Below are 19393 nucleotides of genomic sequence, written 5' to 3' on the forward strand. Positions count from 1 at the left end.
GATAAAAAAAAAAGGAGTCTCCAGAAGATGCAGAACCCAGAACAAATACATATCTGGGAGTTTTAAACTCTTCATACTGCAAAGTTGAATCTAATCACTCAGGCAGAATTGAATGATTTGTTCAGAGATTTGGACCTCTCCAAAACCAAGGCTCAAGTACTAGGATCACAGCTTCAGCAGTGGAATCTTCTTGAAAAGGGTATCAAGGTGTCTTTTTATAGGAAGAGGTAATCTAACAATAATGACCTATTACTGATGATGCTTTGGTCTCTTGTAACGATGACCAGGAATTAATGAAAGGGTTATATCTGGAACACATCCCCAAGCAGTGGAGGCCTTTCATTGATTCATCGAAGGTCAGTTTGAAAGCAGTTTTACTCCATAATGGAAATAAGTATCCATCTATACCATTGGCCCATGTAGCTCACATGAAGGAAACGAACACGAACCTATACGTTCTTTTGCAAAAAGTATGTTGTCAAAGAATATCTGTGCTGACCTAAAAGTGGTAGCTTTGGATACACTAAATACTGCTACTTTTTATGAGAGTGGGACAATCGAGCAAAGGATTGCCACTGCAGGGTAAAAAAAAATGGCCAGACCATTCAGAAACTACACTAGGCCAGAAAAATGTATTACATCCTCCTTTGGTGGATAAGTCAAAAATCAATTTACCTCCATTGCACATCAAGCTAGGTCTGATAAAAATATTTTTGAAAACAATGGGCCGACCGGGCTAGCTGGGCGGGTAAAGTACCTGCCTGGCAACCCAAAGGGTGCGGGTTCGATTCCCGCCTCGGGCTTGGATCAAAGTACTGCAAAAAAACCTTGGGAGGTGCATTATGGCCACAGAAGCCTATGCGGCAACAACTACCAAAAAAAAAAAAAAAAAAAAAAAAGAGAAAACAATGAACAAAAATGGAGAAGGATTTTCCTGTTTGAGGCAAAAGTTTCCTCGAATCAGTGAGGCTAAGATAAAAGAGAATTTTTGTGGGTCTTCAAATCAAATTGCTATTCCAAGATTCACTAAAAGATTAAATGCTACAGAAATAAGAGCCTGGAAAGCATTTTAAAACATCTGCCAGAAGTTTTTAGGCAATGAGAAATCACAAAATTACAGTGAAATTGTGAATGAGCTAATTTTAGCATACAAAGAGTTTGGATACAACATGTCATTAAAACTTCATTTCCTACTTTCCCATTCAGACTTTTTTCCTGAAATTTGGGAGTGGTCTCCAATGAACATGGTGAGAGGTTTCACAATATTTCTGAAACGGGAAAAAAATACAGTAAAAATGGAGTCCAAATATGTTGGCAAACTACTGTTGAAATCTCGTACAGGAGACACCAATGGACGATTATAAAAGGCAAAAAACAACAAAATAAGCATCTGTTATCAGATAAACATTTTTGTAAATAGAATAAAATTAACTGACCCATTGTTCAATATTTAGTAGTGTATGTAACATTTTCTTAAAATATAGGAAATCTTTTTCACTATAAACTTAGTTTTTGACCTTAATCCCTTCTCCCTTAAAATTGGTGAGTGTTACAGCAATATAGTTGCCAAATTTGAATTCAGCAACATCAAATCTACAAGGATCACCCTGAATTTTATCAGGGAGTGAAAAATATTATTTTTTTGCTGATCAGTAATATCTGAGTCCAGACAAAAATGAAACTGAATCTCTAGTGTGAAATACCAAGGCTTATCGGTGCTTGAAAGATGACACAATAACACATTGAGTGAAATATTTCGTTCTCTAGAGAGTTTTCAGACTGTTCGGTGTTTTCAAGAAATGGAATTTTCACAAAATTCCACATCAACTTTAAAATACATTATTATTATTATTATTATTATTATTAGCTATATAGTGCTAGGAAGCCTGAGGCTTATACTGCACCAGCCAAAAAAATAAAAAAAAAATTCCCGAGTTACCCTGAGAGAGAGAGAGAAGTAGAAGGAAATCACCAAGAAAGAGAAGAATGATGATATCCAGCTCAGGACCCTGGGTTTGCCAAGCCCATACTCACCAGATGTGAGTTGAGCTAACCAGTACTAGTGTTCACTACTGAAGGTTGTACTACACCTCAAAGGTCTAAATTTTACTTAATTAATTAATTTTTTAAATGTAAGTACTGCAGATGCCTTTGCTTCAGGCTTTTGCTTATGCCAAAAGAGTAAATCATTTAGCTAGTAATTTCAACTTACCAGATCCTGTACATAAACGGGACTGATGTTAATACGCACAACAGATTCCTCTGTATGGTGCTTCACAGGGCGTGCATTTTTATCATAATTAGCAAACAGATCTTTCCGTAGCTTTATGATACTGTTTTCTTCAGTAGGTTTTGATAGAAGGAGTCTCACTAGAAAAATATAGAAACATTTACGATATTTAGTGTTAATATTTATATTAATGTTTATACTAAATATTTTAAAATAATTTTATGCATTACTTATACAAATATTAATACTAAAATATTTAGTTACCAAATAATTTCTAAATCTGATGAATTTATATTTTCTTGAAAAAGTATGTACATCGTAATTCAATAGAGGAGCACTGCAAAGCAAGTTTTATGATTACTATATGTACTAAAAAAAAGGCAACACATTGATGATTACAGGATTATTATAATTAAAATTTCACCTACTGAGATTCACCTACAGAGAAACGAAGTGGCATATGGAATATTTAGTCATAAACACACCAAGGAGGTGTGCAAAAGGTGTGCATCCTTACTTAAGGTTGTATGGAACTAGCAGTGTAGTTGAGATAACCACAGACACAAGTATGCCAAGATTAAGAAACAAACTGTTCTTAACATGCTGAAATCAAAGGACTGCATTTTAAATGGTGGTATATTAACATCAGGGGTGGTGCTGGCAATATGGCATACAGATCTGGAGGCCTCATTTTAGGAAGGATATAGAGGTGCTGGAATAGGTACAGAGAAGGGTAACGAGATTGGCCTTGATAAGGGGGAACAAAGAGGTGCTTCTTACAAAGAAAGGCTTCAATTCTGCAAATTGCAGTGTCTGGAGACTAAGCATCCATGAGGTGATCTGATTGCAGTGTTTAAGGCTTTGAAATGGATTGAGTAAGCTCAGTGCTGATGGGTTTCTTCCTCTTGCTCAGGCTACACATGAGGGGGCACAAATTGAAATTGAGGAAGGACGGTTGAAAATAGATGTGCAGAAGTTTGCCTTTAGCCAGCAGGTGGTTAATTGCTGGAACAAGCTTCCATCTGTTGTTATGGAAGTTGATAGTTTAAATAAATTCAAGGAAGAACTACATGAATGTTTAGAGGGAATGAATAGGTGAAATGGGAGGTTTCGGTTTTTTTTGGCTGATGCTATATAAGCTTGCATTCTTGCATAATTTGGCACTAATACTGCTAATAATGCTTGCTTTGAGAGTCTGCAAACAAGTAGCTGTGACCTTGAAAGCAATCACAAGTAGTTGTTTTTGGGAAGCTCCCAAGCCAAAAATCATAGGGAATCAAATTTTACAACCAAAATGCTATAAAGAAATTGTGACTACTTGATTTATTAATATTCTCAAGAAACATGTCTGTTGTGTCATAATTTGTGGATGAACACCATCTTGTTTTGAGGAATATGTGCTTTTGAAGAGCCAAATTAAGTTAACAAATAATGGATTTAACCAAACCAAATGGCAGCCATCTGTTAGGGAGCCTGCTAGTAGAATCTCTTCAAAAAAAAATAGCAATTCTAATGTAAATCCAGATCACACAGTGACTCCAAGTGAGTTCAGCAGGACTTTTGTCTTTTGTACAGATTTCTACAGTTCTGGGTATTAACACCCAGAATTAATACCCAAAATGGAGTCTGCTGACGAGGCTAGTAGGGGCCAGATGTGTTCAAAGCCGCTAAGTGGATTTTTCTTATTTATTGATTTGAAATTATTGTTTTTCTAAAACTTTTGATTTAAATTTAGTAGTATAGCATTATTTTGTGATTTTCTGATTAATTTGGTGTATTTATTCTTTACTCGGCCTTGCAATTGCATAAAAGTATCGGTAAGGGTATCCACGTGTTACAAGTCGCAACTCCGCTGAACGAGAAGTTTTTTATTCATATTTAGCCGCTTATTGAATATTTTTTACATCAAATTACATTTTGTAAGTAGCTTATAGACCTAGTAAGGATCGTTAGTTTATTCTGAATTGAGACTGCGAGATTTGAAAGTTAATTAATACTTAAGTGTCCATAGATTACCGTTCGTAACTTCCCGCCTTTGTCCTTGTCATACGATCGTTATATATCGAACCTAGTTGGCGTTAGTATAGTATAGTATAATATTTTCGGTGATCGGTAAAATCTATTAAACTTGTTGAACTTCGTTGGCATTTAAATTGTACTTTTAACTAAATACATATACCGACTTAGATTACAAACGTAACATAATTAATTAATACATAACTGATACAGAAGTTATATAAAGGGAACTCGGAGATAATTAATACTTGACACTAAAAAATATATATCCCGTTATAACTGTGTTGGGAGATAAGTTAGGGTTATAAACTGAAATTGAAATTTTATTTAAATTCAAAGAAATCATGACTCAGACCAGAGCAGCAAAACAAAAGGCTCAAGCTAATGGAAGTGCTGTGGCTCAGAGGAGAACTGAGGTGGGCAGTTGCCTTCTGAATCACAGCCTTCTAAAATGCACAGCTTGCATGATGTTTGTGGAGCATTCAGGCACGGGACATGATATTGCCATGGGGGATGTCTTTGTGTGTGCGCGATGCAAGGAGTGTATCGAAATCAGGCAACAACTCAGCGTTCTTATGGGCCTATATGAGAGCTTGAAGGACAGGGTGGATGCCCTCGAAGGAACTAAATTGAGGGGCCCATCAAGCTCTCAGCTGCCCACATCAACGCCAGAGCTTGCACTTGGTCATCGTGCAACACAGCGGCAACCCCCAAGGCAGAATGCGCTGGTCCCAAAGGAACTAGTAGTTGTTGGTGACTCTATTGTCAGGGAAACGGGGAACATGCTTTGTAAAAAGGACAGGTGGAACAGGACCAGGGTACGTCTGCCAGGGGCAAAGGTTGATGACGTTGTAGAGCAGATATCATCTTTTAAGGGCACAAAAGGTGATATAATTGTACACATTGGCACTAATGATATCAAGAGTAGGAGACCGGCAGAATTGCTTAACAAGTACAGGTCACTGTTGAAAAAAAGCCGTGAAATAGGGTTGAATTTGAAAGTGTCTGCAATTCTGCCCAGACACGATAGGAGGGAGTATATGATGAGAGCCTTGTCGATCAATTCGGCCCTGGAAAGATTGTGCAAGGCTCAAGGGGTAGAATTTTTTTCAGCCTGGACTGTACTTATTAACAGGAGAGATTGCTTCTACAGGGATGGGATACACTTAAATAGAAAGGGTGCAAGAATATTTGCTGATGCTATCGAGGCAGTGTTAGGTGGGTCGGAAAACTGCTAGCTTGGGGGGAGACAAAGACGAATAGATTAACAGTAGCCACCGTCAGAGGTGAAAGAGATTCTTGCACTGCTTCTATTGGAATGAGCAGAAGCCTGAAAAACAAGATGCAGGATATTTCAGAGACTGCTGGGAGTCATTGCGGTACAAGTAAACACATGGGTTGTGTTAGGGTAGCTAAGAATAGAAATAGGTGCATGTTTACTTGCGTGTACACCAATTCTAGGAGTTTAGTAAATAAATTTGATGAATTTGAGGTATTGCCCAAAACATCAAAGGCAGATATTGTTGGGATATCAGAGATGTGGTGTCACACAGATATAAGGAATGCAGAACTGGAATTTGGGGAGTACAACGTCTACAGAAAGGATAGACTGGATAGGAAGGGAGGAGGGATTATGCTATTAGTTAAGAAATACATAAAATCCAAGGAAGTGAAGCCAGTGGACATCGCTGGACAGTGCAGTGTCGTGTCAGTTTGGTGTGACATAAGCATTGGGAGATCAAAATTGAGAGTAGGAGTGTGCTATAGGCCTAATGACTCTGATGAGTATAATAAGAAACTGTACAGGGAAATAGAGTGGGCCAGTAAATCAGAGAGTCTTATAATGGGAGATTTTATTTTTTCCCAGATATTGACTGGAATTTGGGGGGCTGGTCACTCACACACTAGCAAGATTTTGTGGATTTATTGGATGATTGTTTTCTACATCAGCATGTTCGGGAGGCAACTAGAGGGAGGAATACTCTTGATTTGATTATCAGCAGTGATTCTTCATGCATTAAGAATCTGCAGATAAATGAACCACTAGGTGGCAGTGATCACAGTGTGCTGAAGTGGGATTTATTCAAAGAGGTAACTACCATAAGGGGTAAAGGGAAGGGTTATTGCTTTCGTAAAGGCAACTACGATGGACTGCTACAGTATTTAAATTCTATACAGTGGGACCAACTGATGATGTTACCAACAGCAAATGCAAAATGGGAAGCATTAAAAGAACTTATCTTGGAAGCTACTAGGCTTTACATACCAACTAAGAAATATTGTTCAAGGTTTAGGCCTAAATGGATGTCAGATGAACTGATGAGGCATATGGCAGAGAAGAAACATGCATGGGATACATACAAATTAACACATGACACAGAAGCCTATGATAGATACAAGTTGATCTGTAACCAAGTTACAAAGGAGGTTAGGCAGGCGAAGGCAGATTACGAGAAATCTTTGGCAAGGGATGCAAAGAAAAACAGCAAAGAGTTCTTTACTTATGTAAACTCTAGAAGAAAGGGGATGAATCAGATTGGTCCACTTGATATCGATGGGTCAACTGTTGATGATCCTGCTCAGGTAGCTAACAAACTGAATGAATATTTTGCATCGACATTCACTCATGAGGAGTTATTTAGCGAGAGGAAAGCCAGCGGTGTATTCAACTCTAGCAGTAAGCTAGAGAATCTTGTAATAACTGAGAGTAAAGTGGAGGAGAAACTGTTGAAGATAAACACAAGAAAGGCACCCGGGGTGGATGGGATCTATCCAGTTATATTAAAGGAGGCAGCAGAGGAAGTAAGCAAACACTTAGCCATAATTATGAGAGCTTCCTTGGACTCAGGGGAGGTACCCACATACTGGAGATGTGCAAATGTGATCCCAATTCACAAAGGAGGATCAAAGGCTGACACAAGTAATTATAGACCTGTGAGTTTAACTTCTGTTCCAGGAAAATTAATGCAGGCAAGTGTTAAAGAAGCACTGCAGGATCATTTAGACAACATTTCAGTTATAGCTCGGACACAGCATGGTTTTGTTAAGGGGAAGTTTTGCCTGACCAATTTGATTGGATACTATGATGCAGTCACAAAGGAACTGGATGCAGGGAATAACTGTGATATTATATACTTGGATCTTAGAAAGGCTTTTGATACTGTTGCACATGGAAGACTGGTGCACAAATTGGAGCAGTGTGGCATTGGAGGCAAATTGCTGCTGTGGATAAAGGGGTGCCTGAGGGGGAGAAGACAGAGAGTGGTAATCAATGGACACTGCTCGTCGTGGACTAATGTTATTAGTGGAGTCCCTCAGGGCTCAGTGTTGGGTCCATTATTGTTTTCTGCATTCATAAATGATATTGATGATGGTATATCAAGTTTAATGTCGAAGTTTGCAGACGATACAAAGGTAGGCAGGGTTGTCAAGGACACTACTGACACTACGCTGCTGCAACAGGATCTGGAAAGGTTGAGCAGATGGGCTGAGAGGTGGCAAATGAAGTTTAACATTGACAAATGTAAAGTACTACACATGGGAAACAGCAAACCCAGAGCAACGTATCGACTCTGTGGTACTACACTGACAGTGGTAGAGAATGAAAGGGACCTGGGGGTGGTTGTGCAGGCAGATATGAAGTTCTCTGAGCAGTGCAGACGGGCTGCAAGAGTAGCTCATGGTGTATTGTCAATGATATATAGGAATTTTTCGAGCAGGGATAAGGAGGTGATTATTCCCTTGTATAAGGCAATGGTCAGACCACACCTAGAGTACTGTATACAGGTCTGGAGGCCTCATTTCAAGAAGGATGTAGAGCTGCTGGAACGAGTACAGAGAAGGGCAACAAGATTAGTGAATGGAACAAAGGGGTGCTCTTACGAAGAAAGGCTTAAGTTTTGCAAATTACAGTGTCTGGAGACTAGGCACCAGCGAGGTGATCTGATAGAGGTGTATAAAGCATTGAATGGTTTGAGCATGCTCAATGCTGATGGGATTCTTCCTCTCGCTCAGAATAATCACCCGAGAGGGCATAAATTCAAATTGAGGAAAGACAGATGTAGGATAGACGTGCGGAAATTTGCCTTTACACAGCGAGTGGTTGGTTGGTGGAACAGACTTCCATCCCTTGTCGTGGATGCTGATAGCCTAAATAAGTTTAAGGCTCAGCTGGACAGGTATTTTGAACGAACAGAGGGGTGAAGTGGAAGTGGTTTTTTTTTTATTTATTTATTTTTTTTTTTGGCTTATGCTGCATAAGCTTGCTTGATTGCATCAAATGCCTCTACTAATGCTAATGCTAATCTGTCTTTTCTCAATCTGAATTTATGCCCTCTCAGGTGATTATTCTGGGCAAGAGGAAGAATCCCATTGGCAGAAAGCATGCTCAAACCATTCAAGACTTTATACACCTCTATCAGATCACCTTGCAGGTGCCTAGTCTCCAGACACTGTAATTTGCAAAACTTAAGCCTTTCTTCATAAGAGCAACCATTTGTTCCATTCACTAATCTTGCTGCCCTTCTCTGTACTTGTTCCAGCAGCTCTACATCCTCCTTGAAATGAGGCCTCCAGACCTGTATACAGTACTCTAGGTGTGGCCTGACCATTGCCTTATACAAGGGAATAATCACCTCCTTATCCCTGCTAGAAAAATTCCTGTATATCATTGACAAGACACCATGAGCTACTCTTGCAGCCCGTCTGCACTGCTCAGAGAACTTCATATCTGCCTGATCAATTACCCCCAGGTCCTTTTCATTCTCTACCACTGTCAGTGTAGTACCACAGAGTTGATACGTTGCTCTGGGGTTGCTGTTTCACATATGTAGTACTTTACATTTGTCACTGTTAAACTTCATTTGCCACCTCTCAGCCCATCTGCTCAACCTAACAGATCTTGTAGCAGCAGCATAGCATCAGTAGTGTCCTTAACAACCCTGCCAACACCTTTGCATCGTCTGCAAACTTGGACATTAAGCTTGATATACCATCATCAATATTATTTATAAATACAGAAAACAATAATGGACCCAACACTGAGCCCTGAGGGACTCCACTAATAACATTAGTCCACGATGAGCAGTGTCCATTGATTACCACTCTGTCTTCTCCCCCTCAACCATCCCTTTATCCATAGCAGCAATTTGCCTCCAATGCCACACTGCTCCAATTTGTGCAGCAGTCTTCCATGTGCAACAGTATCAAAAGCCTTTCTAAGATCCAAATATATAATATCAAAGTTATTCCCTGCATCCACTTCTTTTGTGACTGCATCATAGTATCCAATCAAATTGGTCAGGCAAGACTTTCCTTTAATAAAACCATGCTGTGTCCGAGCTATAACTGAAGTCTTGTCTAGATGATCCTGCAGTGCTTCTTTAATCAGTGCCTCCATTAATTTTCCTGGAACAGAAGTTAAACTCACAGGTCTATAATTACTTGTGTCAGCCTTTGATCCTCCTTTGTAAATTGGGGACACATTTGCACATCTCCAGTCTATGGGTACCTCGCCTGAGTCCAAGGAAGCTCTCATAATTATGGCTAAGGGTTTGCTTACTTCCTTCGCTGCCTCCTTTAATATAACTGGATAGATCCCATCCACCCCAGGTGCCTTTCTTGTCTTTATTTTCAACAATTTCTATTCCACTTTACTCTAATGCTAATGCTCTCAGTTATTACAAGATTATCTAGCTTACTGCCAGAGCTGAATACACCTCTGGCATTCCCCTCGCTGAATAACTCCTCATGTGTGAATGCCCTCTAACAAACTAAATGAATATGCAAAATATTCATTTAGTTTGTTAGCTACCTGAGCAGGATCATCAACAGTTGAACCATCGATATCAAGTGGACCAATCTGATTGATCCCCTTTCTTCTAGTTTACATAAGTAAAGAACTCTTTGTTGTTTTTCTTTGCATCCTTTGCCAAAGATTTCTCATAATCTGCCTTCGCCTGCCTAACCTCCTTTGTAACTTTGTTACAGACCAGCTTATATCTATCATAGGCTTCTGTGTCACGTGTTAATTTGTATGTATCCCATGCATTTTTCTTCTCTGCCATATGTCTTATTAGTTCATCTGACATCCACTTAGGCCTAAGCTTTGAACAATATTTCTGAGTTGGTATGTAAAGCCTAGTAGCTTCCAAGATAAGTTCTTTGAATGCTTTCCATTTTGAATTTGCTGTTGGTAACATTATCAGTTGGTCCCACTGTATAGAACTTAAATACCGTCTCAGTCCATCGTAGTCGCCTTTACGAAAGCAAAAACCCTTCTCATACACCTGATGGTAGTTACCTCTTTGAGTAAATCCCACTTCAGCAAACTGTGATCACTGCCACCTAGTGGTTCCTTTATCTGCAGATTCTTAATGCATGATGAATCACTACTGATAATCAGATCAAGAGTATTACTCCCTCTAGTTGCCTCCCGAACATGCTGATGTAGAAAACAATCATCCAATAAATCCACAAAGGCCTTGCTAGTGTGTGAGTGATCAACACACAAATTCCAGTCAATATCTGGAAAATTAAAATCCCCCACTATAAGACTCTCTGATTTACTGGCCCACTCTATTTCCCTGTACAGTTTCTTATTATACTCATCAGAGTCATTAGGCCTATAGCACACTTCTACTCTCAATTTTGATCTCCCAATGCTTATGTCACACCAAATTGACTCGACACTGCACTGTCCAGCGATGTCGACTGGCTTCACTTCCTTGGATTTTATGTGTTTCTTAACTAATAGCATAACCCCTCCTTCCTTCCTATCCTGTCTATCCTTTCTGTTCACATTGTACTCCCCAAATTCCAGTTCTGCATTCCTTATATCTGTGTGACACCACATCTCTGATATCCTAACAATATCTGCCTTTGATGTTTTGAGCAATACCTCAAATTCATCAAATTTATTTACCAAACTCCTAGCATTGGTGTACATGCAAGTATACATGCACCTGTTCCTATTCTTAGCTACCCTAACACAACCCATGTGTTTACTTGTACCGCAATGACTCCCAGCAGTCTCTGAAATATCCTGCATCTTGTTTTCCAGGCTGCTGCTCATTCCAATAGAAGCTGTAGTTGTTGTTGTTGGGTTTTAAGGAGCATTAGCAACTAAGGCCATATCACTCAGAGATATGCGGTGGTCATTCCCTGACCTTTCCGCATCATCCGTATTTGGGGTGACGGGCTCGAACCCCGGTCTAATCAAGAAGTGTGTGCTACGCACTGCTGCTGCTCCTTCCCACCTGGCTACGGAGATACCTAACCAATAGAAGAAGTGCAAGAATCACTTTCAGCTCTGTCAGTGGCTACTGTTAATCTATTAGTCCTTGTATCCCCCCCAAGCTATAAGTTTTCTGACCCACCTAACACTGCCTCGATAGCATCAGCAAATTTTTGCACCCTTTCTATTTAAGTATCCCATCCCTGTAGAAGCAGTCTCTCCTGTTAACAAGTACAGACCAGGATGAAAAAAATGTTACCTCTTGAGCGTTGCACAATCTTTCCAGGGCCAAATTGATTGACAAGGCTCTCATCATATACTGTCTCCTATCGTGTCTGGGCAGAAATGCAGACACTTTCAAATTCAACCCTAATTCATGGCTTTTTTTCAACAGTGACTTATTGATTTTATGTTTTGCCACTGACAAGACACTTTCACCATTAGAAATTTTGTCTAATAACTGTATTTTACTCGCTTATGTCATCACCTTTGATCTTTTCACAATTCCCTTGTTATTCGTAGCCATATTTTTGTAGGGGCTGTTTTGAAAGGAAAGATGATTTTAGCCATGCCCATGTTTTTTTATGGCGAAAATAAAGTCACTTTCTTCCGTTAACACACTGCAAAACGGTAAGTTTTTCACTTTTGTAAGCATATCAATTTATAAATTGATAAATTTATTCAATATATAAGCATATAAATTAAAAGCAAACGACGAAACCTTCCATGACAAGCGCATACTGAACAAGGTGCATTAGCAACTAAGAATTAGCTAGAAACATCCACGCTCGCGATTTTTTCTCCCCCCCCCCCTCTAACCCACTGAGCGCTGTTTTGAACAGGAAAGATGATTTTAGCCATGCCCATGTTTTTTTATGGCAAAAAATGTTCACGGCGCTTTAAAATTCACATTTTTTTAGGTTTCATTTTATATTAAATCAGCGACCGCGAATAACGGAGGTTTACTGTACTTAAAAAATAATTCGATGGCGCTTTATTTAATGACATTATCAATCTAAAAATTAAAATTGTTGATAATTAATAACTTTAAGAAAATTAATAGTGATGATTTTTGGTTGATTTTGAGAGAAATTATGTTAAATTTTAGAATATTATTTTCTGATGTTTTTAATTAACGCCGTATAAATTTTTGCACACAGGCGCTGCGCGCTCCTGCAAAGACCATGGGATGGAGTACCATTTTGTAATGCTTAACCCTTTTTTTAATTATACGAATAAAAAAGGAAACTATTTTTATCGTGTGAAAAAAACAATGCAGCAAGAGGAAACGTTAAAAAATATGTATATATGGCTAGGAAAAATATTATTAATAATAAAATATAAAGCAACATTTTTTTAAGAAACAAAGCAAGTATAATTAACCCCAGGGTCCTGAGCTGGATATCATCATTCTTCTCTTTCTTCATGATTCCTTTCTACTTCCTCTCTCTCAGGGTAACTCGGAATTTTTTTTTTTTTTTTTTTGCTATTATTATTATTAGCCATATGGTACAAGGAAGCGTGAGGCTTATGCTGCACCAGCCAAAAAAAAAAAAAAAAATTCCCGAGTTACCCGCTGTGTGAGAGAGAGAGAAGTAGAAAGGCATCGCCAAGAAAGAGAAGAATGATTATATCCAGCCCAGGACCCTGGGTTTGCTATACTCACCAGATGTGATCCCCCGGGGTTATAGTGCAGCATAAGCCTCTAGTTTCCTTGCGCCATATGGCTAATAATAATAAATCTAAAAACTAAAGTAATGAGAAGCTACTTTTACATAATCCAACAATATTATTTATTTTTAATTTCCTGCGCTCAGTGGCGGTCTCAGGAAGGGGCTATTCTCTTCCTTATTGTCAAATTATAATTTTTTTGTGCTACATGATGATTGATGTTAATGATTTGACGAAAACTGCTTTACTCCCTCCCCTTTTAAAATATTATCACTCTGAAGAGATGCGCCCTGCCCGTATTTGCAGATGGGCTGGATGTTTGCATGAGAATGTCTCCGCCTGTTCTTAGCCATTTCTTTTTTTATTCGTGCTTGTATTGTCCCCCCTCCCTATTTTTACCTGTAGTTACCACAGGCTGGCAACAAGAATGAAAACTTCTTTGGCTGACAGAACGCAGTAAGTGTCCAAAAGTCTAGCTGCAGCACTGTATTTTTATATGGAATCTCTACACCCCTTTAAAATAGTTTTATTCTGTATTTCATTTTTTGCCTATTTCATTTTAATGTATCTGAACTTTTTCGATTTTATTTTAATAAAATTCTTTTTAATCCTGCTAGTGTTTTCAGCAGTTTTTTTTTTTTCTTTCAGCTGTTCTTCAAAAATACCTACGTCACCAGTTAGCTTCCTATATAAATTCCTCAATGAATGATGTGAGCATTTCAAATCACCTTTAAAAATCTAAGCGCAATTGTTACATGCCCGCGTACGTTTCTTGATGAGCTAACTACTACCTTCCTGTTTCCTCATTACAGACCATAGAACGATACGCAGGAAGGACTCATAACTTACATAAAAACTTCCTCATTTTTAATGCCAAAGACTGCTATTCTTCTTATCCTTCAATTGAAAGTCAGTACCATAATATTCTGAAAGATCAGATTTTTTTGAAAGAAGCAAAAGGAAATCAAAACTTTCTAGAATTGATGCATAATTATTTAACCTTTTAGAAAGGCTTTCGGGTCGCGTTTGAATGTATTCCATACTTGGAGATTCAAATTTTTATTGCGGATTTTTTAAAATTGATTTCAAGATGATTCACTTATTATAAAATAATAATTTCTGTTATTATTGCATTGGCACGCCCATTGAGAGGGAGGGGAGATATGAAAGGGCTAAGGCCTTCATGCGAAATTTCATACTGGAAACGCTAGTGATTAAAAGACCCCAATCAACGCTATAAAATAGCATTCAATGACATTGTTCTCGCAACATATAGAAATATCAGATTTAGTTTTCTTGTGCACAAGATATAGGCAAGAAATTTAAGTTTTTGGTTAAAAGTGGTGTCAAATCAAAATAACCAATAAGTGAAAGATCGGTGTTGAGCTGCCATTTTTGATCAACGAGGTAGCTAATTTTGGTTAAAAAAAAAAAAAAAAAAAAAAAACGTACTTAACGAGGAAAAAAATTATTATTATTATTTTCCGCTTTAAGATGGAAGAGGATCGTCAACACTGTCCTGGATAAACAGAGTTTAAATATTAGTACACTGCTCAGAAAATTAACAGAACACCTAGGAAACGAGGTGTAACACGTGCAGCTTGTGACGAAGCGGACAAAATTTGGTGTGGCAATGTACCATAGAATAACGATGAAATTAAAGGACGGCAAGAAACTTCTCACAGGTATAAGAAACATTTATAGGAGTTGTATAAGAAATACCAAAAAGGTCACATTACAGAAGTCGATATAAGATGTTCCAAATTATGGTCACATGATATTTGTACAGCGTATGATCCCTTCAACGGCTAAGTAGTCCTGACAGCGGTGAACCATGCTTGATATAAGGGCGTCTATAAGTTTCTGTGGCAACAAATCCCATTCCTCCACCAGCCAGACCTTAGCTTACCAAGTGACCCAGGCATTGGCTGTTGGCGTGCAGTACGACGCCCAAAGGAGTCCCAGAAATGTTCGATCGGATGTAAGTCTGGTGATCGTGCTAGCCACGCCAGTCGTTGGGTATCTTCAGTTTAGAAATATTTTCTCTACCACTTCAGCTCTATGTGCAGTGCCATTATCGTGCACGAAAAGAAAATCTGAGCCAACCGCACCCCCCAAAAAAGTCGCACATAGGATTCGAGGGTCTGTTCTCGGTATCTCTGCGCAGTTAGGGTACCCCTATCAAAAACATGAAGAGGGATTGATCTTTGATCATTATTTCGCCCCACACGAGAACACCGCTTCCTCCATAAGTGTCCCTTTCTCTGATGTTGTAGGGATGGCACAGAATTCGTCTCGAGATGAAATAATGTCTAGAATATGTTTGTAGGCTAAAAAGGGACTCATCAGAGAACAGAACCGTACTCCATTTGTCAGGGCTCCAAGTCACATGTTCGTGGCACATGTGACGTCAGTTTCGGCGAGGTGTGCGGTGGTTTAGGGTTAATGGGATACAAACCACTGGTTTCCTTGCATAGAGTCCACTTGAACTGAGCCTTCTTAACACAGTCCGGCAGGAACTTTTCACTCCGTGGCTGAGTTAGTCGGTCTCAGACGTAGATAGCAAGGTTTTCCCCCAGAAACGGGGTTTTCGTCCAGCAAAACAGACAAATCGACCATAGAACACACGAAATTAACAGACATAAGACACAATAAAAAAAAAAAAAACTAATTATTATTTTAGGGTTGCCCGTAATTGAATACATTAACCCGTATTTGTGTCTGCAAATTGCGTGTGTTGTATGGTCGATCTGCCTGTTTTGCTGGACAAAAAAAAAACCGTTTCTGGGGAGAAAACCTCTCAAGCTATTTACGCTTGAGACCGACTAACTCAGCCACGGAGTGAAAAAGTCCCTTAAAGTTCCTCGCGTCATCGACGGGATTCGAACCCGGGTCTTTTCCACCCGGTGTGGGGAGGATGGTGACGATACCATTGTGCTATCCGCGCAGACTGACATAAAACACAGCACAGCAGATGAAAATAATTATTCGGGTGGCCTAAATATAATAGTTTTTTTTTTTTTTTACTTCGGTTAGAACTGTTTTCGTCTGTGGCCGCAACAATTTAAAGAGACAGTCGGTGATAGGACATCATAGAATACTGTCTTGCTGTTAGAGCCAGATAGCTTTTGTGCTGGTTGACGTGGCCCTCGGGCGACCTTGGCCAGCTCTTCTTGTACTGGTTCCTGTCTCCTGAAACTGCTTCCACAGTAACGAGACGACGCTGCGTGACACATTAAGCCAATTATTATTAATACTAGCTGTATGGTGCAAGGAAGCCTGAGGCTTATGCTGCACCAGCCAAAAAAAAAAAAAAAAAAAACTTGAATTACTCTGCGAGAGAGAGAGAGAGAGAGAGAGAGTCAGAAGTAGAAGGGAATCACCAAGAAAGAGAAGAATGATGATATCCAGCTCAGAACCTTTTTTTTTTTTTTTACTCCGGTTAGAACTGTTTTCGCCTGTGGCCGCAACAATTTAAAGAAACAGTCGGTGATAGGACATCATAGGATGTGCCACCTTCGTCTGCAACTGCCCGACTTCAAATCATCCAACGGCCCACCATCTCAGATAATCATCTAAACGACAACGACTTACCATCCTGAGTACTGGAGCTGTGACTGTTCCACTGAGCAACCCAAAAAACGGAAAAGAAGTTATGTGGTTGCAACCCGTGTTTTTATAGGCATGACTGGTTTTGACTCGGAGTTTGCATGCCAGAATGCCTATTATATCAAATATTCGCCTTCAGCGACACTGTTCACAATAAAATATTCATGAAAAACATTGTGTTCTGTTAATTTTGTCCAGCAGTGTATTAATAATGGTTAACTGTACAGCATCAGTTAAAAAAAAAAAAAAAATTTCACCTATTCATCCCTGAAATAGTTTCTACACTTCTGCCTTGATTTATTCAAACTATCCACTTCCACAATAACAGCTGTTCGAAGCTTCTTCCAACAATCAAACACCAGGATGCTGAAGGAAAAAAAAACTTCTTCAGATCTATTCTGCAACCATCCTTCAATTTGAATTAATGCCCCCTCATTATCATCGTCTGAACAAGAGGAAGAATCCCATCAGCATTGAGTTTGCCCAAGTTATTCAAAGCCTTAAACACCTCAATCAAAAGGCAATGGTTGGGCCACACCTTGAGTACTGCTTACAGGTCTGGAAGCCTCATTTTAGGAAGGATGTGGAGTTGCTAGAACGCGTACAAAGAAGATCAACAAGATTGGTGAGGTGAACAAAGGGGTGCTCTTACGAAGAAAGGCTTAAGTTCTGCAAATTGCAGCGTCTGAAGACTAGGAACCTGCAAGGTGACCTGATTTAGGTGTATAAGGGTTTGAATAGTTTGAGCAGGCTCAATGTTGATGGGATTCTTCCGCTTGCTCAGATTACAAAACTGAGGGGGTATAGATTCAAATTAAGGAAAGACAGTTGTCGAATAGATGTGTGGAAGTTTGCCTTTAGCCAGTGGGTAGTTGATTGCTGGAACAGACTTCCATCTGTGGAAGTTCATAGTTCGAATAAATTATTGTGAAAGTTCAAAGTTCGAATAAATTATTGTGAAAGTTCATAGTTCGAATAAATTTAAGGCTGAACTACACAGACATTTGGAATGACTGGATGGGTGAAATAGGAAGTTTTTTTTTTGTTTGTTTTTTGGATGAGGCTGTATAAGCTTTCTTTCTTGCATCACATGTCTTAACTAATGACAAATGCTAATGCCAATCCGAAATCACTGCTGCTGATTAGTGGCACCATTTGTCAATGATAAACTTTAATTGCTATTTCTCAGTCCCATCTGCCTAATTTTTCTAGATCTTGTTGCAGCAGCATACCTTCATTACTGTTATTAGCCATCGTGCCAACCTTTGTGCACCTGCAAACTTAGAAATTAAGCCTGATATACCCTCATCAATATTATTAATAAATACAGAAAACAACAATGGAGTCAGAACAGAACTCTGAGGAACTCAATTAATAACAGTCCAGAAAAAGGAGTCTTCATTGATAACCACTCTGTCTTCGCCCACTCAACCATCCCTTTATGCATAACAGTAACTTTCCATAAATGCCACACTGCTCTAATTTGTATAGCAGTCTTTTATGTGCAACAGTATCAAAAGCTTTCCCGAAGCCTTAAGTATATCATATCAAAATTATTCTTTGCATTCAGTTCCTTTGTCACTACTTCGCAGTATCCAATCAAATTGGTTAGACAAGATCTCTTCTTAAGAAACCCATGCTGTGACTGAAATTTAACTTCACTCCTGTATAGATAAATGAACTGCTGTCTAGATTGATCCCACTTTGTGCAATGAGGAATATTCACACATGTCCAGTCCATAGGAGCCTCTCCTGAATTGAAAGATGTTTTCATAATTAAGACTAAGGGTTTGTTGCCTTTAATATATTTGGATTGATCCTGTCCAACCCCGCTATCTTTTTTATATTTAAAATCAACAATTTTTTTCTTCCACTTTCCTCTCGGTTATCACAAAATCATATAGCTCCCTGTTAGAGTTTGATAAACTTCTCCCATCCCTTACCTAAAGAATTTCTCATGTATGAACGTAGATGCAATATACTTATTCAGCCTGTCAGCAACCTAAGCAGCATCATAAGTTAAATCAAAAGCATCAATTGGACAAATATGATTCATTCCCTTCCTTCTTGTGTCTACATTAGAAAATACGTCTTAGCTATTTTGCTTTACATTCTTTGTCAAATATTTCTCATAATTTTCCTTAGCTTCCCTAATATGATTTGTGATTTTCTTGTAAATTAGTTTATATCTACTATAGGCTTCTGTACCACCGGATAATTTATTAGCATTAGCAGAGGCATACGATGCAAGAAAGAAAGCTTATGCAGCATCAGCAAAAAAAAAAAAAAAAACCCTCCCATTTCACCCCTCCATTCGTTCCAAATGCCTATCCAGCTCAGCCTTAAATTTATTTAAGCAATCAACTTCCACAACAAAGGATGGACGTCTGTCCACCAATCAACTACCCGCTGGCTAAAGGCAAATTTCTGCACGTACAACTGTCTTTCCTCAATTTGAATCTATGCCCCCCCATCAAGTTCTTAATCTGAGCAGGAGGAAGAATCCCATCAGCATTCAGCTTGCTCATCCCATTCAAAGCCTTATACACATCAATCAGATCACCTCGCAGATGCCTACTCTCCAGGCACTGCAATTTGCAGAACTTAAGCCTTTCTTGGTAAGACATCCCTTT

General features: G+C 39.0%; 1 protein-coding gene across 2 annotated transcripts in view; it reads right to left on the reverse strand.

Moving 5' to 3' along the window:
* Positions 1-19393, reverse strand: part of LOC150089251 (acetylcholine receptor subunit alpha-1-A-like) — a 152788-nt gene that overhangs the window by 111539 nt on the left and 21856 nt on the right. For both annotated transcript variants that reach the window (XM_090390405.1, XM_090390404.1), the window contains exon 2: positions 2213-2370. In XM_090390405.1, coding sequence (XP_090246531.1) covers positions 2213-2370 — 158 coding nt within the window. The remainder of the gene's footprint in view (positions 1-2212; positions 2371-19393) is intronic.

The sequence above is a fragment of the Mastigoproctus giganteus genome, chromosome 2 (genome assembly GCF_048544385.1).
Source record: "Mastigoproctus giganteus isolate SK-2022 chromosome 2, ASM4854438v1, whole genome shotgun sequence".
Lineage (NCBI taxonomy): Eukaryota > Metazoa > Arthropoda > Arachnida > Uropygi > Thelyphonidae > Mastigoproctus > Mastigoproctus giganteus.